The sequence below is a fragment of the Gorilla gorilla genome, chromosome 9 (genome assembly GCF_029281585.2).
Source record: "Gorilla gorilla gorilla isolate KB3781 chromosome 9, NHGRI_mGorGor1-v2.1_pri, whole genome shotgun sequence".
Taxonomy (NCBI): Eukaryota; Metazoa; Chordata; class Mammalia; order Primates; family Hominidae; genus Gorilla; species Gorilla gorilla.
The window spans coordinates 69,082,006-69,107,171 of NC_073233.2; the positions used below are offsets into that span (position 1 = coordinate 69,082,006).

Genomic DNA, 25,166 nt, shown 5'->3' on the forward strand with positions numbered 1-25,166 from the left:
CAAATGGTCATGTGATGAGTCAGTGTTTCTATTATTCTCCCAAAGGTCCCTTCGTGCAGAGGCCTGGAGTGATGCTAGTTCATCAGCGCCTACATGGAATGGAGCTGTTCCAGTTGGCTACAGCCACGCTCCAAAGACAACCTTTCACCCCTAGAGAGGTGATTAATGGTTTTTAAGAGGGGATGTGGGAGTATGGCAGCAGAACATCAGTTTCCAAAGTTGGAATTCAATCCCGAGTGAATATACCCAAGAGTGTACAAAACAAAAAATCAGCAAAACATAGCAAGGACTCCACAAGCTTCCAAATTCAAGACAAGTCATTGACAACCTTCTTCTCAATAGCAGGTCTCAGCAGCTGCAGGTCAGACCACAAAAGTGCCCCAGAATGATCATCCCATCACATTCTGTCTTTCTGATTATGACACCTTATAGTCAGCGCTCCCATCTAGGATTAAATTTTTAAAATAATCACAATGTGGAGACTGTTGCTTGCCTGCCTCATTAAAGCTGGCCTCTGGCAGGGGGGCAGGCCCTTTCAAATTCAAACTATGACTTCTAGAATTCAAATCACAGTGTTGGGTTTCCAGTTCAAACTGTGGTTTTTGAGAGGCTGATTATTTTTTGTTAAGACCCTTATCCCCCACCCCCAGAACTCTCAGAAGAGTAAGGGGAAAAAAAGGTAATAAAACACAAGGAATTCCTTCAGGGAAGGAAACTTCCTCCAGAAGACCCTCAAACCAGGGATGCTTCTTAGCTCTTTTCCTTTTAAACTAGAATCTCTCAAAACCACAATTTGAACTTGTAACCACAATTTTCCTGACACTGTATCAAAGGCTGGTCTTAAAGGAGCCACCAATATGCCTAGTATCAACCCTACTCCACCGTGGGGACAGAGCAGCCTTTCTTCCCACCGGATCACTGAGAGAAACGTGGGCCCAGATACTGGCCCACCAAGCTGAAAAGAAGACAGGCTTTGTTTGCCAGACAGAAGAGTGAATCCCATATGTGCCCTACTCCTGCTGTATTCTCAAACCAAAAGCACCAAAGGTTCACTTGATTAGATCAGAGGAAACAAAATGAGGGTCCAAAGGGCATGTGGCAACAAGCAGCTGGGAGGTACATGAGGAGCTACTAGGTGGCCTGGGGGCTAGATGACTGGACACTGCACACAGAGCTGGCTATAAAACCAGGAAAGGCAGTCCAGGCAACCCCCAGGCCCAGCAGGTTACCGACAGAGGCAAGTAAGAATCAAATGGTGTCAAGGACAACCAAAAAGACCAGTGAATTTCTAAGCCCATCATCCTTGGGATCCCATCAAACAATCACGTGATGAAGAAGAGGTATAGATGTCTTCACTTTTACTACTTGAAAAGAGCTGTTCTAACAGCAAGGGCAAGTGAATGCAACAACTGCCATAAAGGGGAGGATACTGCTTTGCAGTAAATTAGGAATAGTTAACCTGGAGTCCTGGATAGCTGGGCAGGGTGAATAAAAGCAAAAACAAATGTACCTTTCTTCTTATGTTCTACTTTATTTGGTAAAACTCAGAAACTAACAATTCACATCCTCCCACCTTCTTCTTTCCGAAGAAGGCAGTTTGCAGAGACAAAAGGGCTGTGGCGTGGGGATCATCCACCATCTCCAGGTTTTACACGCAGGCTACCCATGGCTTGGCAGTCAGGCCTCTAGGCCTGATGCTCTCAGAGGCAATAGAAGAAAAGTAAAAGGAAGGTCTCACTTCACAGACAATGAAACCCTCCTAACCCTCTTCCCCACTACCCACAACTCCCTACACTGCCAATCTAAATAAAAAGAGGACAATGCATGAGTGTGAGATACACATACACACACACACATACACACACACACACGCACAGCTTCCTTTCAGCCAAAGAACTGCAAAATCCCTCCCTGGAAGGAGGACAACTGGCAACACCAATCAAGGCTTGGTGGTCTAAGGTGATGGCTGGAATCATGTGAGACTGGTAAAAATCCAGGGAGAAAATGTTTCACCTTCAGCTCATTCCCAAGTCTCTATGAAGCCCGCCCCACTTCCACATAGGGGAACTGTGGCTCTGGGGGCAGCTGGCTTAGGGAAAGGCCTCCCATGGCCAAGAAGACGATGGTGGAGAGGAGGGGGAGGGCAGCAGGGCAAAGCCTTTGGGGAGGGTCAGAAAAGGGGCCCCCTGCCCTTGGCTAATGGATCCGAGTTAGCTCCTCCACAACCTTGATGAGGTCGTCTGCAGTGGCCTCTCGCTTCATACCGCTGCCATCGTCATACTGCAATGAGAAGATGGGCGGGGCTGTGAGGACCAAGAGGGTGCTCTCCCACAGGTGGGGAAGGGAATGCCCCCAGTGAAGGAGGCACAAGACTCCACCATTGTCATGGCAGAGGAAGGACTCACCAGAAACCCACGCCTCCCCCTGGGTGGCACAGGTCAGCAAGGACACCACCTGGTCTATTTCTCCCTCTTCAAGATTCTCCCTCTTCTGCTATCCCCGAGACACCATCTCCAGTGAGCAATATCCCAAACTCCAGAACTGTGGCCATTTCTCCTCCCTACGGGATCCTGACCCTGCCTCCCACCTTTGGGTCTTGCTAAAGATCCCAGATGTGTCTTCATTGCTCAAGGACGGGGTTAACATGGGTAGAGTTACTAGCATAGCATCTGGTACCTAGTGGGTACCCACGAGCCACAACTACAAACATCTCTTTTCCCTCAGACTCCACCTTCCATCTGGTAAGGATTACACAGAGGTCCCCTCGCACCTTGGAACTGAGGAGGAGAGGTGCCCAGAGACAGTCTCCTGGCATGCCCCAACCTGCAGTGGACTTGTCTGGCCCAGGGTTAAACACCACACAGCTCACCTGTAGGTTTGCCACCACCTCCTGCATCTTGGGGCGGCTAATATCCAGGAAACTCTCAATCAAGTCACCGTCGATGAAACCTGTGGCTGGTTCTGTCTTCCGCTCGGTGTGAAAGGATCTCCAGGTGGATGGGTGAGTTAAGGAACATGTGCTTATCAGGAAACACCCTCCTCAGTCATCCCCACCTTTGAATAAGACCACAATCTAAAGCAATCATCAGGATTAGAAAGGAAATGACACTTCCTTTCGCCTTGCTTTTATTCGGACATTTTTGGAATTGAAAAAAATGTAAAAATATGACCTAATCTAATTGGTTCTCAATTGGGGTGATCTTCAAAATAGTTTTTAAAAGTACAGATCAGAGTCTATTAATGTGAAGCCCGTATGTGTATGGAAGTTCTTTAAAAGTGCTCTAGGCAAAGCTGATGCACAAGAACCACCTAAGTCTAGCCTCAAAGCTCCATAGAGGGGTCATTGTGGTGGTGGCTCACGCCTGTGAACCCAACACTTTGGGAGGTTGAGGCAGGGGGATCGTTTGAGTCCAGAAGTTCAAGACCAAACCTGGGCAACACCATGAACTCCTGTCTCTACAAAAAACAAAATTTTTTTTTAATTAGCCAGGTGAGCCGGCACGTGCTTACAGTCCCAGCTATTCGGGAGGCTGAGATGGGAGAATCACTTGAGCCCAGGATGTCAAGGCTGCAGTGAGCCATGATCATGTCACTGCACTCTAGCCTGGACAACAGAGCAAGAACCCACCTCCAATTAAAACAAAAAAAGAAGAAGAAGAAGAATAAAAGCAGCAGCTCCGTTGATGAATAAACTGAGACTCAGTGAGACAAGGCTGCCAAAAGTCTTGTTAGCAAAAAACCAATAAACCAGCCCATCAGCCCTCCTTGGCTAGAGCAGGGCCAGAGTCACAGACAGGAGCTCCTCCCACCTCCAGGGGGGCGGGGAGGGCCCTTTATGTCTCCTGTACTAAACAAACTTCCAATAGCACTTGGATTCTGGGGGTCCCAGGGTGGCAGATTCTTTCAGTGTTTTCCGCTTCTTCACCTTTCCCTTTCTTCTGGTAGTCTCTCTAGTCTCAGACACTGTTGCCCTCAACCAAATCCCTGAAAGGATGTGCTCCTGTGTTGTGATCTAAATTCACGTTTGGCCTGCTACACCGAGAGGGCCAGAGGCGGACACGTTTCAGGAATATAAATGTACATTTCCAAGATGGACCAGCGGAAGCTAGGTGATAAGTACTTTGGGAGTCAATATACTGTTCTATTGTGTATGTTTGAAATTTTCCACATGAAAAAGTCAAAAACAAAACAAAACAAAAAACCTGTTCTGTACAGGAACCTAATCAAGACATGTAGTAGCTTCCGGGTAATGTGACTCCGTGTGCCACATATGCCAGGATGTGCTTCCCAGCAAGGGGATGGCTCTGGGAAGGATATAAGGAGTGCTCGATCTTCCCCACACTTTTGATGACTTTATTGAGTCGATTTTGCATGTCCAGCAGGAGGTTGTACCAGCTCTCTGACAGTGAGGTCACCAGCCCTGAAGAAGTGAAGGAGGCAGTGAGCTGCAGAGAGCTCAACCCCACAGCATGTATCCTCTACGTAAAGGGCAGCCCAGGTGAGCAGCTCAGGGAGGGCTAATGTGCTGCAGCCTCCTCTAGTAAACGCCTAGGTCTTGTACAGTTGCTCTCCCCAGTCCCTCAGAATGCTGGTATCAGGAAGGAGGACTGTGTGAGGGTGTGCCCCACAGGGGTGACCTTACCTATCATGCCGTTGACCGTGCCGAAGAGCACTGAGCCTTGTGTGGGGGTGGAAGTCTCACCCAGATTCTGCATTACCAGAGAGCCGTGGCAAAAGACATTGACAAACTCGCCCAGGTGGAAGAGACCAACCTCCTGGAGGTGCTGCCGCTCCTCGTCAGTGGTGGCAGCGCTGAAAGGCGGTGAGAAAGTCACTTTCTGAACCTCCTGTTTCCACCATAGGCCCTGAGACAGGACCACGTGCAGTGGTCACGGTGCTCAATTTCCCTGGGGAGCTGACATACTCCACAGTAGGGGAGCCAGTCTAAAGAGGTGGATTTCTGTCACCTTTTATTCCCTGACGAGGAAAGTTCTATCTCTGTAAACAGGAGCACCTGAACCTGACACAGAACCCAATGCTTGCATCCACCAGAGACCAAGGAACTCCCAGCCCTCCCCACCACTCCCAGAGCTGGCCACTACTCACCTATCCTTTTGACACACAAACAAGTTAAAGGCATTTTCAGCCCCCAGAAAATTGTCATCATCCAAGATTTCCACAGCACTCATCCAGTTGGGATTAAAGTCTCGAGCAATCTTAAAACAGACAAGGTGAAAGAAGAAAGCATAATCAGCAGTTTGCATGGAATCCAGTTCTGGGACTTGTGTTTCCTTTATTCAGGAGCAAGGCCCCACCCTGCAGAAGATATAGCATGGTGTTCAACAAGTGTCACCCTAGAGGGATTCTCCCCGACCTCTCTGCCAACACAGCCCATTTGGTTGCCAACTGCCCAGAGATGGAGCCTAGTCAGAGTTCGAGTTGGGAGTCTCTAAAAATACTTAATCAGGGCCGGGCACAGTGGCTCACGCCTGTAATCCCAGCACTTTGGGAGGCCGTGGCGGGCCGATTATGAGGTCAGGAGATCGAGACCATCCTGGCTAACAAGGTGAAACCCCGTCTCTACTAAAAATACAAAAAATTAGCCAGGCGTGTTGGCAGGTGCCTGTAGTCCCAGCTACTCGTAGTCCCAGTTACTTGGGAGACTGAGGCAGAAGAATGGCGTGAACCTGGGAGACAGAGCTTGCTGTAAGCCGAGATCGCACCACTGCACTCCAGCCTGGGCGACAGAGCCAGACTGCGTCTCAAAAAAAAAAAAAAAACTTAATCAATGTAGAATGTCTGCTCCGGGGAAAACATTTCTGCCCCTAATACTCGGCTGGCTTATCCTTCCCCACCAGAGACACTTGCAGGGGCCGTGGCTCAAGCAAGAAGTCTGCTCGCATCCCCCTACCAGCATCACCTCTTCAAAGTTTCCTTCCATGGGCTTGTAGGCGAGCAGCAGCACTGAGCGCATAAGGTCGCCCACCAGGATGAAGTCGCCCTTGGTCTTCAGGTAGAGGGCCATGATGTTGTTGTAGTGGTTGCACTCAGTGCGCAGCTCCTTCTCTGTTGTCCACTCATAGAGCCGCACCTGGGAAGGGCATTGTCTCTCTCAGCCAAAGGGGCCAGAGCTCTCTCAGAATGACTCCCCCCAACTCTTCGACCCTTCATCTGCAGCACTACTTCTCAAAGTGCAATGCGGGACGGGAAACGGTTTTATGAGGCACTGGGGTGAACATTTATTATTTCACTATTACATATTTATGAAATATGAAAACACAATGAACACACCAAACCAGGAATACAAAACTTCCCAAGTTTTCCTTTACATAAAAAAATGAGTCCACGTAAAGGAAACAGTAATGTGGGTAGCCAGGCTTGGTGGCGCACACCTGTAATCCCAGCTACTCAGGAGGTTGAGGCACAAGAATTGCATGAACCCAGGAGACAGAGGTTGCAGTGAGCTGAGCTGAGATCATGCCACTGCATCCCAGCCTAGGAGACACAGCGAGACTGTCTCAAAAAAAAGAAAGAAAGAAAGAAAAGTCCAACAGAAACACTGACAAATAACTAAAGGAACTTGAAGAACTTGATTCTACGGCCACCCTCTACCACCCCACAAGAGGGAAAAAGAAACTGTGCAGCCGGCCGCGGTGGCTCACGCCTGTAATCCCAGCACTTTGGGAGGCCGAGACGGGCGGATCGTGAGGTCAGGAGATCGAGACCATCCTGGCTAACACGGTGAAACCCCGTCTCTACTAAAAATACAAAAAAAAAAATTAGCCAAGCGTGGTGGCGGGCACCTGTAGTCCCAGCTACTCAGCAGGCTGAGGCAGGAGAATGGTGCGAATCCAGGAGGCGGAGCTTGCAGTGAGCCAAGATCGGGCCACTGCACTCCAGCCTGGGGGACAGAGCGAGACTCCACCTAAAAAAAAAAAAAAAAAAAAGAAAGAAACTGCTTTTTTCTGTCTCCACCGCAGTGCTTCTTCAATTACAACCACGTCTCCAAAAGAATGAAAATGCTTTATCATCAGTAGACAAATAGAGAGCTACTTGGCACGGCCCAGTGCTAAAGTAGACAGACTCAACCCATCTGAACTGACAAGCCTTCCCTGGCAGATCCTTCGGGATCCAGATAATTCCCATGGCCTCTGCACATCTAGAAACTCCTGGGCAGAACATATTAATCAAACCACAATTTCTCAAGATTTGTCCAAAGAACCCTAGCTACACAGGAATATATCCCAAGAATCATTTGTAATAATTACAATGGTTGGCAGGGCGCAGTGGCTTACGCCTGTAATCCCAGCATTTTGGGAGGCCAAGGCAGGCGGATCACAAGGTCAGGAGATTGAGACCATCCTGGCCAACATGGTGAAACCCCATCTCTACTAAAAATATAAAAATCAGCTGGGCATTGTGACGTGTGCCTGTAATCCCAGCTACTCGGGAGGCTGAGGCAGGAGAATCTCTTGAACCAGGGAGTCGGAGGTTGCAGTGAGCCAAGACTGCGCCATTGCACTCCAGCCTGGCGACAGAGTGAGACTCCATCTCATAAATAAACACATACATACATACTATGGTTACCACACCTCTATCACAGGGTAAAAGGTACCTCCAGAGTGCCCCGTCTTCAGGTAAGCCCACCTTGCTGGGCCTCCACACCTCCAACAGAGAGAGTGAAGCGGGGGGCCTCAGAGCTCCACATGTTCCTGCCAACACCTGCCACCACTCTCTCTCCACGCTCTCAACCTCCCCATCGCCTTGGAGAGAGTCAAGACTAAAGCCAGACACCACCAGAAGGCCAAGACTCCCATTCTCTTCCCAAAAGGCTGTAGACTTCCACTGTCCAATATGGTAGGCACTAGCCACACATGGCTATGAAACACTTGAAATGTGCCTAGTCCATGTTGAGATGTGTTCTGACTATAAAATACACACCAGATTTTGAATTATTAGTATGAAAAACTGTAAAATATCTTAATAAGCATTTTTATACTGATTACATGTGGAAATGCTAATATTTTAGATATTGGGTTAAATAAAATACCTTATTCATTTCACCTGCTTCTTTTTGCATTTGTTAATGTGGCTACTAGAAAATTGAGAATGACATACATCGCTCATATAATATTTCTATTGGCTGGCAACAGAATAGTTATGTCCTCACCTGACCTCAAATGCCACCCTCCACCCTCCTGATCCCTGTGCCCACTCACTGCACCCTCTGGAACACAGTCATTAACCATGGACAGCCTCTTCTCTGGGCAAACCCTTCACTTCATTCTAACTCATATCCATGGCTCTTTCCTAAGGGCCTTGTGGCCCTCTTAACTTGTCTGTTTTCTCTTCCACTGTCCCTCATAGCACTGACCAGGAGGTAGCACAGTCTCCCAAGCTCCTCGTCTGCTCTTTCAGACTTGTCACTCCCTCCCCTGAAACACCACAGTTTTAAGGCTCACACCACCAGACCACACAACCACCATCACCCACTAAAGCAGTCACCTGAATCCCCACCCCACCCATCACTCTCTCCCACACAACCTCCTATAAGTCTTGATGACTGTAATATTCACAGAGAAGGTCCTTCTAATACCCTCACCTCTTAGCTTTTCTGACCCCTTCTTTCCCACTTACTTTGTCCATTCTTATGACCACCTCTTAAAGCCTGGCATTACAAGTAACTGCACTCTTCCTGAATCTCGTGTCCTCCGCTCTGCCTCTTCTCAGATGCTCATAGTCCACCACCATAATCACATAATAACTGTCTTGCAGATTCCAACGCCCTGACCCCTCTCCCCTTTCTCATGCTCACCTAACAAAACTCGACTTGTATTAAATTTTCATCTTCCACTCCAGGTAAGGAAAACCAACCAACAGGATGACTGTTCTTTTAAATTCAAGACTACTAACTGAAAGGGGGTTCCTAAACCTCTCAGAAATAATGCATTTTCCTACTCCACTCACTCTTCTGGTCCTAAAACAATGAATTCATCCCTTTTCCACTCTACTCAAATTGCCAATACCTCCTTCCCATCTTCTCTCTCAGCAATTTCACAGAGAACAGAGACACAGCCAAAAGGGCATTTCCATGAACTTCCATGTCTGTTCCCTTCTCTGTCACTGGGTTTGAGATCCCACCTCCTTTTGCCTGGCCAAGAACAATGGCTCTCTTTCTAACATCAGTCCCATCAGCATAGAAAACATGCAGCAGTGTTTCCCAGCTTGAAAAATTAAAAACAGAAAATTCTTATCCTGAAATTTCACTGTCCACATCACTCTGTCCTTTACTGCAAAACTCCTTGAGGGGTTTTCTGTACCAGCTTCCTTTCCTCCTACTCTCCGTTGAGCCAACTGCAATCAGGTTTCTAGCCCCACCACTCAACCAAGAGCTCTGATCAAGTTTACCACTGACTTCCATGTTACTAATCTTTATGTTACCTGACCTGCCAGCAACACTTGGAGTTTACCAATTCCCTCCTGCTTCAGATAACTTTTTCTCCATGGCTTCCAGAACACTATTCTCTCGGTTCTCCTCCTATTTCACAAGTCACCCTTTGTTTGGCTGGATCTTCACCCTATCTCTGAAATGCTGGACAGCTCTAGGGCTATCTTCAGATCCTGTCTCTATGGGCTCTCAGCAGATGGGTGGTCTTAGGTGATGTCATCCAGACTTTCAGCTTTAACTGCCACGCTAGTATCTCCAGTGTACCTCTTCCCTGGATTCCATACCTTTCTCATTGTTATCTAGTGAACATCTCCACTTAGATAACCACTGAAACTGAGTATATCCAGAACCTCTGGTTTCCACTCCAAACCTGCTGCACTATCTTTCCCATCAGTAAATGGCAAAGCCAAAACCCCTGACCCTTTATTCCTCTGCCTCTCACATCTCATCTTCAATCTATCACCAAAGTCCTTCAATCCTACCCTCATAACATAAGCAGAATGTGACTACTCTTCCTCTCCTCCATCACCACCTGGTCCCAGCAACCACCGACTGCATCCAGATTACTACAAGAGCCTCCCCTAACTGACCTCTTCTACCGCTGCTTCTACCCCTGCTCCCCTACAGCCTTTCCAGAGAAGCAACATGATCTTTTGAAAATACAAGTTCAATCATGTTCAAACCCCTGCTCAAACCCTCCAGAGGTTGCCATCACGCTCTGAATAAAACCCTGATATGGCCTACCAGGCTCTGCACGTTCTGGCCCCTGGCTGTCCATTGGACTCATCTCTCACCAGAACACTAGCTCAGTCCCCACAGACACCAGGCCCGCCCACTCTCACCTATGACCTACCACCCCTTGCACTTGTCTTCCCCAAGCACAGGTAGGGTTCTTACCTCCCTTCATTTTGGAATCTGCTCAAATGCCACTGTGTATCCACAAGACCCTCCCGACCATGTGATATGAAACAGCAAACCCCACTTCCCACATTCATCCTGGCATTCCTTCAGTCCTGCACCCCTTTTACTTCTCACCATTTCACGTACTATGTACTTTATTTGCTCATAAACTCCAAAAGGGCAGCTCATTGTCCATTTTGTTTGCTGCTATCTCCCTACTCCAAAACATCAAGTTGTCCATTTTCGATATACAAAATTTTTGTCAACTATACCTCAATAAAGATGGAAAAAAACTTTTTAGCAAGGGAGGAGGTAGGGTCATGGCATAAGCAGTGGAATATTTCAAAGGACTAGCTTTCAGGAATGCACTCAGGATATTCTGATTTGGCTCATTTTCTTTTGGCATGGAACATCCTACGTGCAGGGACCATAGGTCTCACTCGTTTCTCAAGTCCCACAGCACTCAGGATCTGAAACACATGGGGGTTCACGTAACCTAGTCTAATGCGTGGTTCAACCTCAGTTTCCGAGATTCTCAACTCAGAGCTCTATCCTCCACACCCACTACTTTGTTCTCCTTCAGATCTGACACACACGCGGCCCCAGACAACCTAAGAGAGACACATTCTGCAGACAATGATGGGCAGCCTAAAGTAAGTACCAAGTGGTCCAGGCCTCACCGTGCTATTGATGCTGGCTAACAGCTTCCCGTTAAATTCCACCATAGAGTACACGGCCCCTTTCACTTCCTTTTCAGCCACAGTCTGTAGTTTTCCTGGGGGCGGAAAAAATATGTTTGAGTCTCTATGAGCCCATACTTTACCTCATCAAAAGAATCCTCTGGTTGCCCCTGTGGTACTAATTCTTGCCCCCCAAAACCACTCATCTAAAAAAACAACACAGACTCAGTATCTACTGGAGTTAACGACCACGTGAAGTATGAGCCCCAAGATAATGTGCAGAGAAATCCAGTTGGTATCTACGATCTGCCCCCCCGCCCTGAAACTCTAGATCTCTCTCTCAAGATGGAAACCAAATCCCATTTCAGCTATCTGATCTGAGATTTCCGGGCTGATAGTCTTTAGAGCCATCTTGGGTGGGTGTAACGAGAAAAGATATTAAAATATAAACACACAGCTGAAGCTGGAAAGAGCACCTAAATGCCTGAGCAACCAAGTGGAAAACAAACCTAAGATTCTGAATTTTTATACCTGTTGTCACTAGATTCCCTTACCCATCGTTCACTTCTCCCACCCCTCCCTTTTGTTCTTTTGGCCTTTCAAAGAGTAGCAAAGAAAGAAATGTAAGCTAAATTTTACTGTGTACTGTTCACATGCTCCAAAATTCAATCAAATAAAGAAGAGAATAGCTCTTTACAGCAATGAACCCAACTTCTTCTACTGCTTAACTGAGGCTCTCTGAAACCTCACAATGGCCTGCTGACTTTCTCAGCATTTCACATCCCTCAGAAACTGGAGACTGCACCCACTTACCATCCGAATACTGAAAGACCACAATGCGACCCTGCTTGGGCTCTGCCTCTTCAGGATACACCATTGCTGTGCCCACAATGAAGTAAGTGTTGGGGTCTTTGCCCAGCTTGCAGGAAACCAGACTGAGGGCATATTCATTCTGCAGAAACTGGTGGGCATGAAGCACTAGAGAGTAAAGAGATGACTACGTGATGACAGGTTACCCATATCTGCACGCACACATAACCCCGTATTTCTGAGGCCTGTGGCTTAGGCAGTGACAAAGCATGTACCACCTGCTGTCCCTGTCTCATCAGATTATCCATCCCCCACCAGCCTAAGCTAAGGAGAGGATGCCCAGCCCTCCAAACTCACTGCCATCTCACAGAGTTCCCACCCCTCCTTTCTGCTCCTCCTAGGATAGTCTGCCACATCTGTCAGGCTTTGCAGGTACCAGAGCCCAGAACAGCCTGGATTAGGGAGGGCGTAGATAAAAATTATTGAAAGAGCTCATGTGCACCTTCAAAGGTGTGTTGGTCAATGATAAGTAGGTTGTGCACCTCCACCTCTTCTCCAAAGGAGGTCTCATGAGGAGCAGTGCTGCTGGAGAACAGCTTGCTGGAGCTGACACTGCTGGACAGAGCCTGCAAACAGAGAGAATGCACATCATCCTTCTCAAACACAGAAGAAGTGCTGAGACATCATTGTGAAGGGACCCGTCAGATCGGGACACAAAGGCTGCAGCTAGCCAAGAACTCTGATGGCTGGCAGCTCAAGGAGCCTGAGGAGAGTGTTTCAGAGGAGGCATGTAGTTGAAACATCAATCCCAAACAGTAAAAATCTAAGGGTCATTAAAGACAAAACAGTGATGCTTCAAGTCAATCAAGCACAGCTAAAAAGGAACTCAGGTGACCTAATAAAGGGACAGACTCCACTACCCTCAATGGGAAGAGGAGGGGGGCACTTCAAATAAAAACAGAAGCCATGAAGACTTCAACTCTGGACTACGGAGGGAGGTCCTATCGCAGATATGTGGAAACATGAAAGGCAGAGAATACATGGAAGAAAATGACCAGCTGGTATCACCACTGAGCCTAGTATGTGTAGCTCCAGACTGTTATCTGCCTCATTCTGCAGATAAGAAAACTGAAGTTTAGGCTTTCCCAAGGTCACACAGCTAGCAATAAACCTGGAAGCCAGGCCAGGCACAGTGGCTCACGCTTGTAATTCCAGCACTTCGGGAGGCCGAGGCAGGCAGATCACAAGGTCAAGAGTTCGAGACCAGGCTGGCCAACACAGTGAAACCCCATCTGTACTAAAAATACAAAAATTAGCCGGGCATGGTGGCACGCGCCTGTAATCCCAACTACTCAGGAGGCTGGGCCAGGAGAATCGCTTGAACCTGGGAGGTAGAGGTTGCAGTGAGCCGAGATCGTGCCACTGCACTCCAGCCTGGACGACAGGGTGAGACTCCGTCTCAATAAAATAAAATAAAATAAAAAATAAAATAAAATAAAATAAAATAAAATAAAATAAAATAAAATAAACCCAGTAGGCACTTTTGAAAAGCTGGTTTCTGTCTTAAAAAAAAAAAAAAACAAACAAACCTGGAAGCCCGTTCTGTCGGACTCCAAACCCCATGTTCCTCCTCTATTCGACCACTCTGCCCTACAAAGGACCCAAACTGATGGTGACAGATGCTGCAAGGCCACCAAGTAGGAACTGTTTTTTATAAATAAACTTTTATAGAAGCCAGCTATGCTCACCTGTTGCCTACAGCTGCTTTCAGGCTACGATGGCAAAGTTGAACAGTCAGTGGTAACTGAGACCACACTGCCTGCAAAGCCGAAAGCCTTCACTACCTGGCCTGTACAGAAAGCTTGTTGGCCCCTGCTCTAAGGTCATCTTTCTTTGACCACTGCCTTTACCTGGGTGCTAGCGCTGGGCCTCAAGGCTGTCGTGCCCCCACTCGTGTCTTGGACTTCAATGCGGCTGGAGAGGACCCCGAAACACTGGGACACTTCCTGGTAGCAGATCTTCCTGCAGAACAAGTACAGAACAACAGTGTCACTTAGAAAGTCAGAAGCACCCTACACCAACCCCCACATCCCACTCTCCCACCCTGGGCCTCACCTTGGAGACTCATAGAGGGGAACAGTGCGAATGTGCAGCTTCTGGATCTCATCGATGGTGCCAATGGTGAGGGTGCTATTGTTGGCCAGCGCCAGGCTGGAAAGAAGGGTCTGGGTTTAGACTGAGGAGACTCAAGGAAGGCAAAGATTCTATGAGGCAACTCCACAGAGGAAGAAAAACAAGGCAGGATTACACCAGCTTTGACTCCATGCTAAACATCACCTGGAGAGACAGACAATTCTGATTCCTGGTCCCATCCACAAGATACTCTTATTTCATTGGTCTGGGTGAGCCTAGGCTGAGATTTTTAACAGCTTTCCATTTAATGATAATGTGCAACCAGTTAAAAAAATCAACGCTCCAGGAATGTGACTTTCAAACTACTGCCTGTGTCAGAGTCGGCTGGAGGGCTTGTCAAAACAGTCTGCTGGGCCCCCTCCCAGAGTTTCTGATTCTGTGAGTCAGGGTGGGGCTTGAGCATCTGCATTTCTTTCTTTTCTTTCCTCTCTCTCTCTCTTTTTTTTTTTTTTTTTGAGACAGAGTCTCAGCTCTGTTATTCAGGCTGGAGTGCAGCGGTGAAATCTAAGCTCACTGCAACCTCCACCTCCCAGTTTCTTTTTTTTTGAGACAGAGTTTTTTCTTGTCACCAAGCTGGAGCGCAATGGTGGGATCTTGGCTCATTGAAAACTCTGCCTCCTGGGTTCAAGTGATTCTCCTGCCTCAGCCTCCTGAGTAGCTAGGATTACAGGTGCCTGCCACCACACCCGGCTAACTTTTGTATTTTTAGTAGAGATGGGGTTTCGCCATGTTGGCCAGACTGGTCTCGAGCTCCTGACCTCCGGTGATCCACCCACCTCAGCCTCCCAAAGAGCTAGGATTACAGGCATGAGCCACTGCACCCAGCAACCTTCCAATTTCAAGGGAATCTCCTGCCTCAGCCTCCCAAGTAGCTGGGATTACAGGCACACACCACCATACCTGGCTAATTTTTGTATTTTTAGTAGAGACAAGGTTTCACCATGTTGGCCAGGCTGGTCTCAAACTCCTGACTTCAAATGATCCTCCTGCCTCGGCCTCCCAAAGTGCCGGGATTACAGGCGTGAGCCACCATGCCCAGCCAGAGAATCTGCATTTCTAACAAGTTCCCAAGTAATGCTGTAGCTGCTGGTTGGGGACACCCTTTGAGAATTCCTGCTCTAGAGGGACACAAAATGATCTCTAAATTAGGGATTATGAAACAATCATCTGAATCACCTGATAAGTTTTCTGAAAATACAGATTCCAGAGCTCAACCTCAGACCCACTGAGGATTCCAAAAATCCTGTAGTTTTAAAAAACTTCCCAAGTGTTTCTATTGGGTAGCCAGTTTTGAGAACCTCTGCACTATACTTCCCATCTCAGTTATGATTTTGACACCGGAAAAACGCTTTGAGGTAAGGGTTTGAGGAAAACATCATGACCCCCTCAATCAATAGCTCTCATTAAATAAGGAAAAAGAGACTCAACCTGTCAGGATAGCCATCTGAATTGAGGGGACACATGTAGTTCACTTCCTTGAGGTTGACATTTGAGAAGACCAATTTGTGGTTGCTGCTATAGATGACAGTGGGGCGGTCAGAACAAGCAAAGACGTTGGTGGTAGAAAGAGAACGAAAAGTCCTCAATACGGTGGGCTGGGTGCCCAAAGTCACCTTCTTACGGTCGCTCAACAGACCTACAGAGAGAATGACATCAGGAGAAAGGAAGAAAGAAAACAGGACAAAAAGCTGGCCTGTGAAAGTTCAAAAGCAGAACCCTGGGACTAAGAATTCTGTGTAACTCTAATACTCTATTTTTGAAAGAGTCCCTCACTCTAAATACTACTCTCACCTGTCTCAATGTTGAGCCCAAAGTAGAAAAGCGCTCCATCTCCCAAGGCACAAAGGAGGTAATGGCTACTCTCAAAGGTGGTCATCAGGATGGAGCGAGGAATGATCTCTGTGAGAAAGGGGGACATTATGTTCTTGTTCCACATTTTGACTCTGTCCCAACCCAGGTCCCTAAATGACACATACCTCCACCCAGCATCTCCTTGTGCAGTAGTTCAAAAGAGGGCAACTTCAAGATACGAGCCGAGATGTCTGTCCAGAGGCCAATGGCACAAAGAGGGGACAGTCCATTGCTGTCTCCTAATGGGGTGATGTCCAAGCAAGCCACTTCATGTTCCATCTCTGTGTGGCTGAACAAAGAAGAATACAGCAGAGGAAGGAATCCAAGGATCAAAGAAGTCCTAGAGAAAAGAGGAGGAAAGCGAGCAGACAGAAAAACACACACACCTGATCTGCCGGAGCTCCTGAGGATGGATCTGCAGATAGTAGAGGGCCCTGCCCACAGCCACCACCACCTGGCTGCTATTGCAGGAGGCCACACTGATGTTCTTGGCCTGAGGCTCCTTCCATTCACTGACCAGAGCTTTGGGTTCTTGAGAGACCAACCTCACCGATGCTGAAGTGATCTAGATAAACAGCAGATGAACAAATGTCTCCAAGCACCTGCCAGGGTCCACACAGGAGTGGAAAGGTGGTAAACGCAGCCCTAATAGAGCCCTATGAATAAGCTACATGAGGCTTCTATTTCTTATTCCCCAAAGTCCTGCTAATGATTACAATAGATGTCATTTTTGCATGAATGCCTGAAGGAGGCCAGCTTAAAAGTAGCTTACAGCTTACAAACCTACAGCTGGTGGGGAAAAGGCCTATTTCATTCTAACTGAGACTTACTTGGGTAATACAAACTGCATCCTGTGGGAAGATATGAATAGAGTAAGACCCTGTGACCGCCAGTTTTTTGGCTTTTTTTTTTTTTTTTTTTTTTGAGACAGAGTCTCTCTCTGTTGCCCCGGCTGGAGTGCAGTGGTGCAATCTCAGCTCACCACAACCTCCGCCTCCCAGGTTCAAGCCATTCTCCTGCCTCAGCCTCCCAAGTAGCTGCAATTACAGGCGCATGCCACCATGCCTGGCTAACTTTTGTATTTTGAGTAGAGACGGGGTTTCACCATGTTGGCCAGGCTGATCTTGAACTCCTGACCTCATGATCCACCTGCCTCGGCCTCCCAAAGTGCTGGGATTACAGGCGTGAGCCACTATGCTGACTGTGACCACCAGTCTTAGCAGGTTTTTCTCAACCCCCAAATCAGACCTCTAAAATATCTTAAGTTCTTTACTGTGTATGAGCCATTTAAATTATTTAAAGTTCCTTACTAAAGATTACAAAATTGTATAGAAATATATTGTATAAATTTATCACTGAAATAAAACAGGAAGTAGGTTGGTGACACTGTTATCTATTCATTTATCTTACCTAGCACAATTGAGTTTATATATAAGGATGAAAGCTCTTTAATAATAAATAGGTGAGCTGGTGCCAGTCTTCAGGCCAATAGTTAGATCTAACACTGACAAAGCAATGACTCAGTATCTGGGCACGTCCCACACTTGGTCTGCAAACTGACAGAACTTTCCCTCCGGTTTTACCAATCTACCACTGCCAGGTGGCTAAAAGGAAAACCAGGTGGATAAAAAGACAGAGACAGTTCATTAATCCTTAGGCACTCCAGTGCCCTACCCACCAAAGGCAAGACGGACTCTGGCCACAGAGTGAAGAACAGCTCAGAAGGTAAGGAGAGAGTGCTAAAAGCTGAAGGATGTCAGGGTCACTCCAAACTTCAAAAAATTGCTGAGGGGTGGAAGGGTGTCAGAAATGAGGCTCTCGTGGATAACAAAAATGCCAGGCGGCTATCTGCCCCCGTATTGCAGATAGATTGAAAGTAAGGATCAGAATAGGGTAAGCTTCGGTTATAATTAATATGTGGAAAGGGCTGCCAAGAGTCATATTGGATGGTAGCATCATGATTTTTTTCTTTTTTTGTGCATTTTGGTATTTTCTAATTTTATAAATAAGGATGTATCACTATTTTAACAAAGGGAAAAAATTTCAGTGTCTCGGAAGATACAATTAGTGCTAAAATAGGATCCGAAACTATATTTTTATGTTTATATATATAATGATCCGAGTCTATAAAAGAAAATGTAAATAAATACACAGACATTTGCAGAAGAAAAATAAAGCTAAAAGGAGCAACTCTAAGGTTAAGAGTTGTGATCTCTGAGTAGTGGATTATCTATAATTTTTTCCCCTAGAATTTTTACATTATTTTTGGAGCCATAAAAATTGGTTGTTTTAAAATCCAGTGGTGCTCTGTACTGCATCTAGGTCAATTCAAGTACATGGTAACACCTGCCCCTTTCTCAGTTATCACCTGGATAAGCTGCTGATGAGCCACGTTGCCACAGAAGAAAGTCTGCTGATCATCCACGAAACCCATCAGTTCGGTTTCTTCTACCTCCTCTCCATTTAACATGAGAACTCTGCAGCAGAATGGAGGGCCTGGGTCAGCCTGGGACCAGCTTCCCCACCTCACAACCTTCTCACCAGCACCTACAGCTGGCACTAGACCCATCCTTACCTTGTCTGGCCCACAAAAGAGAGCACCAAAGTGTCATCAGTCTCACGATTAGGGTCAGACCGCAGTGGCCATAATCCTGGAACAAGGACCAAGGATTCAGATGCATAGGACAGACCAACACTTAGCATGCATATCTACGGACACGGCAGGCCAGGGGCAGTGGCTCATGCCTGTAATCTCAACACTTGGGAAGGCAGAGGCAGGAGGACTGCTTGGGACTGGGAGTTCTAGACCAGCCTGGGCAAAATGGAGAGACCTTGTCCCTGCTAAAAATACAAAAGAACTTGCTAGGTGTGGTGGCACAAAACTATAGTCCCAGCTACATGGGAGGCTGAGGTGGGGGGATTGCTTAAGATTAGGAGAAAGAGGCTGCAGCTATGATCATGTCATTGCACTCCAGCCTGGGTGACACAGCAAGAACCTGTCTCAAAAAAAAAAAAAAAAAAAAAAAGGATACATATATATATATAGAAACATGGCAGCCTGACACCACTGGAAGGGCTGGAACTTGGAGTCCTGAGCTGGAACCCCCTCTCTGCTCCTTCTTGGTTTTAAGGCTCTAAAAAGTTAGTTTTGTTTTGTTTGTTTGTTTGTTTTTTTGAGACGGAGTCTCACTCTGTCACCAGGCTGGAGTGCAGTGGCCCGATCTCAGCTCACTGCAAGCTCCGCCTCCCGGGTTCACGCCATTCTCCTGCCTCAGCCTCCCGAGTAGCTGGGAAGGCAGGTGCCCGCCACCACACCTGGCTAATTTTTTGTATTTTTAGTAGAGACAGGGTTTCACCATGTTAGCCAGGACGGTCTCGATCTCCTGACCTCATGATCCGCCCACCTTGGCCTCCCAAAGTGCTGGGATTACAGGCGTGAGCCACCACGCCGGGCCAAAAGTTAGATAATTTTAAAGCTGTTTTGAGCCTATTTTAAATTTGGGATTGGATATACATTTCCATGACCCAAAGTCTAAATTTATTTATTTATTTATTTACTTATTTATTTGAGACGGAGTCTTGCTCTGTCACCCAGACTGGGGCGCAGTGGCACGATCTCGGCTCATTACAACCTCCGCCTCCCGGGTTCAAGCGATTCTCCTGCCTCAGCCTCCTGAGTAGCTGGGACTACAGGTGCGTGTCACCACGCCTGGCTAATTTTTTCTATTTTTAGTAGAGACAGGATTTCACCGTGTTAGCCAGGATGGTCTCGATCTCCTGACCTCATGATCTGCCCACTCGGTCTCCCAAAGTACTGGGATTACAGGTGTGAGCCACTGTACCCAGCCTAAATTTATTTTTTAAAAGTACACAGAAAAGTCTCATTCCCATACCTCCCTCCAACCCATCCCCCAAACAAGTAATCAATAAAGGCATCTTGTTTAGCCTTCTGGTAAAGAGATGGGGTGTGGGAGGATCTTGCTATGTTGCTCCAGTCTGGCCTCGATCTCCTGGGCTCAAATGATCCTCCCACCTCAGCCTCCTGAACAGTAAGGACTACAGGCCCACTATGCAACACTAAGCTTAATTTTTTTTAATTTAAGGAAATAGAGTATTACAAACAAATACAAATATAAAATAGTCTATCATGCACTATTTGGCACCTTGTTCTTTCATTGAACAATATATGCTAGAAGCCCTTATCAGAACACAGTATTTAATTGTGTAAATCATTTATCTATACATTATTATTAAATTATGCAGATTAACAAATCCCTTCTCATTACATTTATTCAGTATTTTGCTATAACATACAATGCCACAAGAAATAAGCTTGTATTTTTATGTCACTTTATACATATAAAGGTCAGGTAGAAGCTCAGAACTGGGACTACTAAGTAAATTGCTAACTGCTGTCTTTGATATTGCCCAATTCCCTTCTATAGAGGATGCACAAGCATGTTTATTTTCTCACAGCCCGACCAACATAATGTGTGGTCAAACTTCTGGATTTTGGTCAACTAGTAGAGTACCGCTGTTTGGTGTTAATGTGCATTTCTCAGGACTGTTGCCTGTCCATTCACGTCCTTTGCTAGTCTGGGGACAGAAAATTCAGTGATCTTTCTATAAATGTGTTATAAATTAGGAAGACTGGGCCTTTTGTCTATAAGATGAACTACAGAATATTTTTATCTGGTTTGTCATTTCTTCTGACTTACCTAATAGTGTTTTGTTTTGCTTTTGCTATGAAGTGTTTTATTTTTATATAGTTGGAATTTATCAATCTTTCTTTTTGGCTTCTGTACTTTGAGTCATAGTTATGGCTTCATTTTTTTACATTAAGTTTTTCATCCATTTAGATTCTAGCCAAGTGTACCTTTGGCAGGCAGTATGAACCCAAACTTGTCTTTTCCCAAATGACTATCAGTTATCCCAAAAACACCATTTATTAGGTCCCAACTTTAGGCTAGGCTCAGTGGCTCATGCCTGTGATTACAGCACTTTAGAAGGCCAAGGCAGGAGGACCGCTTGAGCCTAGGAGTTTGAGACCAGCCTGGGCAACATAGGGAGACCCTGTCTCTACCAAACACAAACAAAATTAGCCAGGCGTTGTGGCGCATGGTTGGAGTCCCAGCTACTGGGAGGCTGACATAGGGATGATCTCTTGAGCCCAGGAGATTGAGGCTATGGTAAGCCGTGATCATGCCACTGTACCCCAGCCTGGGTGACAGAGTGAGACCCTATCTCAAAAAATGAATACAAATAAAAATTTAAAAAGTCCCAACTTTACTCACTGAACTGAGAAGCCACCACTATCATACACTGAATTTCCACATGTAATTATGTCATTTCTGGACTTCTGAATCTGCCCATTAGACTCTGCCTATTCATCAGCAATACTACACTTCTAATTATAGAGGCTTAACAGTATGCTTCAGTATCTGGTAGGGATAACATGTCTCACTACCCTTTTCTTTTTTTTTCTTTTTTTTTTTTTTGAGATGGAGTCTTGCTGTGACGCCAGGCTGGAGTGCAGCGGCACAATCTCGGCTCACTGCAACCTCCGCCTCCTGGGTTCAAGTGATTCCCCTGCCTCAGCCTCCCGAGTAGCTGGGACTACAGGCACGCGCCACCACCCCCGGCTAATTTTTTGTATTTTAGTAGAGATGGGGTTTCACCATGCTGGCCAGGATGATCTCGATCTCCTGACCTTGTGATCTGCCCGCCTCGGCCTCCCGAAGTGCTGGGATTACAGGCATGAGGCATTGCGCCCGGCCTCTCATTGCTCTTTTTAAAGTTTTCCTGGTTATGCCTGCTTCTTCCTTTTTCCGTTTGGACTCGTCTAAGTCAAGGAAAAATTGTATACATATTCAGGTACATTAAATATAAAGAGAGAACAGCTTTATAATACTGACTTGCAGTACTTGGTGTGTCTTTTTCATTTGATCAACTTGTTCTTTTCCTCCTTCAGGAGTATCTTTAAGTTTTCCTTGTATAGGTTTTGCACAATTTTGTTAAATGTACTCCTTGGTACTTTATCATTTTCTTGTTATGGTAAATTGCCCCCTTTCCTCTACTATGCTTTCTAATTGACTGTGTTTACATGAAAGCTATTAATTTCAGTACATTACTTTTACATCCTGCTATCTTAGTGAATTTGTATTGTCTATAGTAGTTTTTTAGTTGATTATCTTGGGTTTGTAGTTACATGATCTCTTCCTTTGCAATTTCATATACTTCTATTTCTTTTTTGTTTTTCTTTTTGAGATGGAGTCTCACTATGTGGCCCAGGCTGTAGTGCAGTGGCGCAGTCTCAGCTCACTGCAACCTCCGCCTCCCAGGTTCAAGTGCCTCTCCCGTCTCAGCCTCCCGAGTAGCTGGGATTACAGGCACCCACACCATGCCTGGCTAATTTTTTGTATTTTTAGTAGAGACAGGGTTTCACCATGTTGGCCAGGCTGGTCTCAAACTCCTGAAATCAAGTGATCCGCCCGCCTCGGCCTCCCAAAGTGCTGGGATTACAGGTGTCAGGCAACATGCCTGGCCATACTTCTATTTCTTTATTCACCTTTTCCCATACTTTTTTTTTCATATTCTGAATTACTCCTTTTTTTAAATTGAGATGGGATCCTGCTATGTTGCCCAGGCTGGTCTCAAACTCCTGGACTCAAGCAATCCTCCTGCCTCAGCCTCCCAAGTGGCTGGGACTACAGGCACACGCCACTGCACCTACCTTCAGAATTACTCTTTTAAAGATGTGCCTCCTATATACAACTTTAAGGTGGTTTTGTTTTATGATTTAATCTGATTATGCTGTCCTCAAACAAGACATTTACATTTACTGACATGACAGCTATGTTCCATATCAATTCTGTCATACTGTTTTAGGTTACGCTTATACATTCTAAATGTCTTTCACTGTGTAGCCTCTCTTTTTTTTTTTTTTTTTTGGTGAGACAAGGTCTCATTGTCGCCCAAACTAGAGTGCAGTGGCACAATCATGGCTCTCTACAGCCTCAACCTCCTGGGCTCAAGTGATCTTCCACCTAGGCTAGAACCAAGTAACTGCAACCACAGGCATGCACCATCACCCCTGGCTAATTTTTAATTTTTTTTATAGAGATGAGGTCTACATTGCCGAGGCTGGTCTCAAACTCCTGGGCTTAAGCAATCCTTCCACCTTGGCCTCCCAAAGTGCTGTAATGACAGGCATGAGCCATGCCACCTCGCCTGGCCTCTGATCTTTTTTTTATTAAAATTCTCCTGGAATTTAGGAAGATTTATATTTTTTATCTAGAAACCACATTTATACTTATATCTTCATAAAATATCCTCAGTCTCTCCTTTATGAATTCTATCAGTTGCCTCATACAAACAACATTAATTTTAATTTATAATCTTTTAATCCCCTAGTCCTCTATTCCACTACCAATTTTGATCAGTAGTATTTTCTTTTTTTTTTTCTAAAGTTTACTTTTATACTTTCAGATATGTTTAAGCTTCTGATCTGTTGTTACGACTTTCACTCTTCACTTGATCTGCTTTCCTCTGGCTCCCACCAAAACGCCTTCACAACATGTAACAAGGCCAAAGTCCCTCATGTAAGATCTGCATCCTATGTCCACCAAAAAAGCTACCTTTGATGCCTGGTAAGTCAATGCTGGCATGCTCGTGGATTCCAATTCCATTCCGGATGATCCGCAAAGAACCTTCCTTGAAAGCCCCAGAGCAAGTGACCAGCTGCAAGCAGAGAAAACATTTCTAAAGAACCCCCTCAAGATACTGGGCCAGTCATACTGATGCCCAGAAAGTAAACACAGTATACCTAAATCCAAGAATCTTTATTGTGGGGCTAGGTTTGAGGATGCAGACTTGGCAGAGGTTGATTTCCAAAGTCTTTCAAATTTACAGAGCAGACAGGACATCCTAGTCCAGGAAGCAAAAAGCTTCTACCACTGCTCCTAGCAAGCTTGCTTAGATCGCTGGGACCTAGTTTACTAGAATGAGCACAGGATCTGCTAGATACACCTGCCACTTATTAAGTTAGGTGACTTTGGAAAAAGTTACTTAATCTTTCTCAGCCCTAATTTTCCTCACTTCTGAGATGGCCAAATATCCCTATCTAGGGTACTTGTGTAATTAGAGATAATGTAAATAAAGTGCCTGGCAGACCAAGATAGGCACTCAATAAACAGTAGTTATCCTTATATCACTGGGATTCATGAGGGGGCTCTTAAAAGTATTTTCAGTGCACCCTCCCCATTCTAGATAAGCATAGCTAGGAGGACACAGTTTGAGTGGGCATATACCAACTATCCACTTTCGGAATGGCCCTTACCTGCCCCTGCCCCTGCCTCTCCAGGTCCACCACGCACATATCAACAATGGGTCCTAAGTTGGTAAAGGTTTCCATAGCCACTACATAGGAGCCTTGTTCATTACTGTCAACGTTGAGCTAAGAAGAAAGAACAATGTTATGTTAGTCCTAGAACACCCTAACAGACCCACCCAAAAGAGATGGTTATTGTCCAAAAGAAACTCTCAATAACTAGTTTCTAGATCTGCCATTCTCATGTTCCAAGGGATGATTCCAGAAGGGGACTATTGACGAAAGAATATGGTTGTCCCACAGGTGACCCATTAATCAGCCAAGGATTGCTGACCTAGAGTCCACGGATGGATTTCAGAGAAGCAGTGAATGTTTGAAAATTAATGTAAAATGTTTGCACGCATTTTTCTGCAGAGAAGGTCCGAAGTTTTCATATTCTAGAAGAAGTCCATTACATTAAACTATGACCTATTTGAATGTAGGAGCTGGGTCTTGTTCATCAATGTATCCACAGCACCTAGCACCTTGCCTGGCAAATTTGCTGAATGAACCACAAAAGCAAAGAGCTAGTCAGGGGTAGGATGTTAAATTAACCAAGTAGAAAGCTGGATAGTAGGGATGTGGATAAAATGGAGAGATTCTGAGAGGCGCCAAACATAGGAGAAATTTGATGAAGAAACAGTGAGTACAGCGAAAAAGAAACCAGAAACAAGTGTCTTCTCACCTTCACAAGCTGGGAGTCACCCAGGCGAGACCCGACAAACACAACACCATTATCAAGGTATGTCAAGCACTCAGCAATAGAGGTCTGGAAGAAAGTCAGCAACGTGAAAGAAATGAGAATGGACCCTACATAGGATCCAGATACTACCCACATCTCAGACATCTGCTGAGAAAACTCCCAACTGCAGCCATAATTCAGAACAGTTCTGTTTCAAATTCCCAGGTCACACTA

General features: G+C 45.9%; 1 protein-coding gene across 1 annotated transcript in view; it reads right to left on the bottom strand.

Annotated features, from left to right (window-relative positions):
• Window positions 1–1,511: 1,511 nt before the first annotated feature.
• Window positions 1,512–25,166, bottom strand: part of DDB1 (damage specific DNA binding protein 1) — a 33,609-nt gene continuing 9,954 nt past the window's right edge. Inside the window, exons 8-27 of the mRNA XM_019036283.3 lie at window positions 24,936–25,019; window positions 24,221–24,337; window positions 23,520–23,622; window positions 18,458–18,533; window positions 18,251–18,359; window positions 16,269–16,447; window positions 16,008–16,171; window positions 15,823–15,930; window positions 15,460–15,667; window positions 13,954–14,049; window positions 13,749–13,860; window positions 12,341–12,464; window positions 11,842–12,006; window positions 11,029–11,123; window positions 5,921–6,091; window positions 5,107–5,216; window positions 4,643–4,812; window positions 4,318–4,420; window positions 2,870–2,993; window positions 1,512–2,280 (exon numbers count right to left, since the gene is read on the bottom strand). Of these exons, the coding sequence (XP_018891828.3) occupies window positions 2,197–2,280; window positions 2,870–2,993; window positions 4,318–4,420; window positions 4,643–4,812; window positions 5,107–5,216; window positions 5,921–6,091; window positions 11,029–11,123; window positions 11,842–12,006; window positions 12,341–12,464; window positions 13,749–13,860; window positions 13,954–14,049; window positions 15,460–15,667; window positions 15,823–15,930; window positions 16,008–16,171; window positions 16,269–16,447; window positions 18,251–18,359; window positions 18,458–18,533; window positions 23,520–23,622; window positions 24,221–24,337; window positions 24,936–25,019 (2,502 nt within the window). The 3' untranslated portion in view covers window positions 1,512–2,196. The remainder of the gene's footprint in view (window positions 2,281–2,869; window positions 2,994–4,317; window positions 4,421–4,642; window positions 4,813–5,106; window positions 5,217–5,920; window positions 6,092–11,028; window positions 11,124–11,841; window positions 12,007–12,340; window positions 12,465–13,748; window positions 13,861–13,953; window positions 14,050–15,459; window positions 15,668–15,822; window positions 15,931–16,007; window positions 16,172–16,268; window positions 16,448–18,250; window positions 18,360–18,457; window positions 18,534–23,519; window positions 23,623–24,220; window positions 24,338–24,935; window positions 25,020–25,166) is intronic.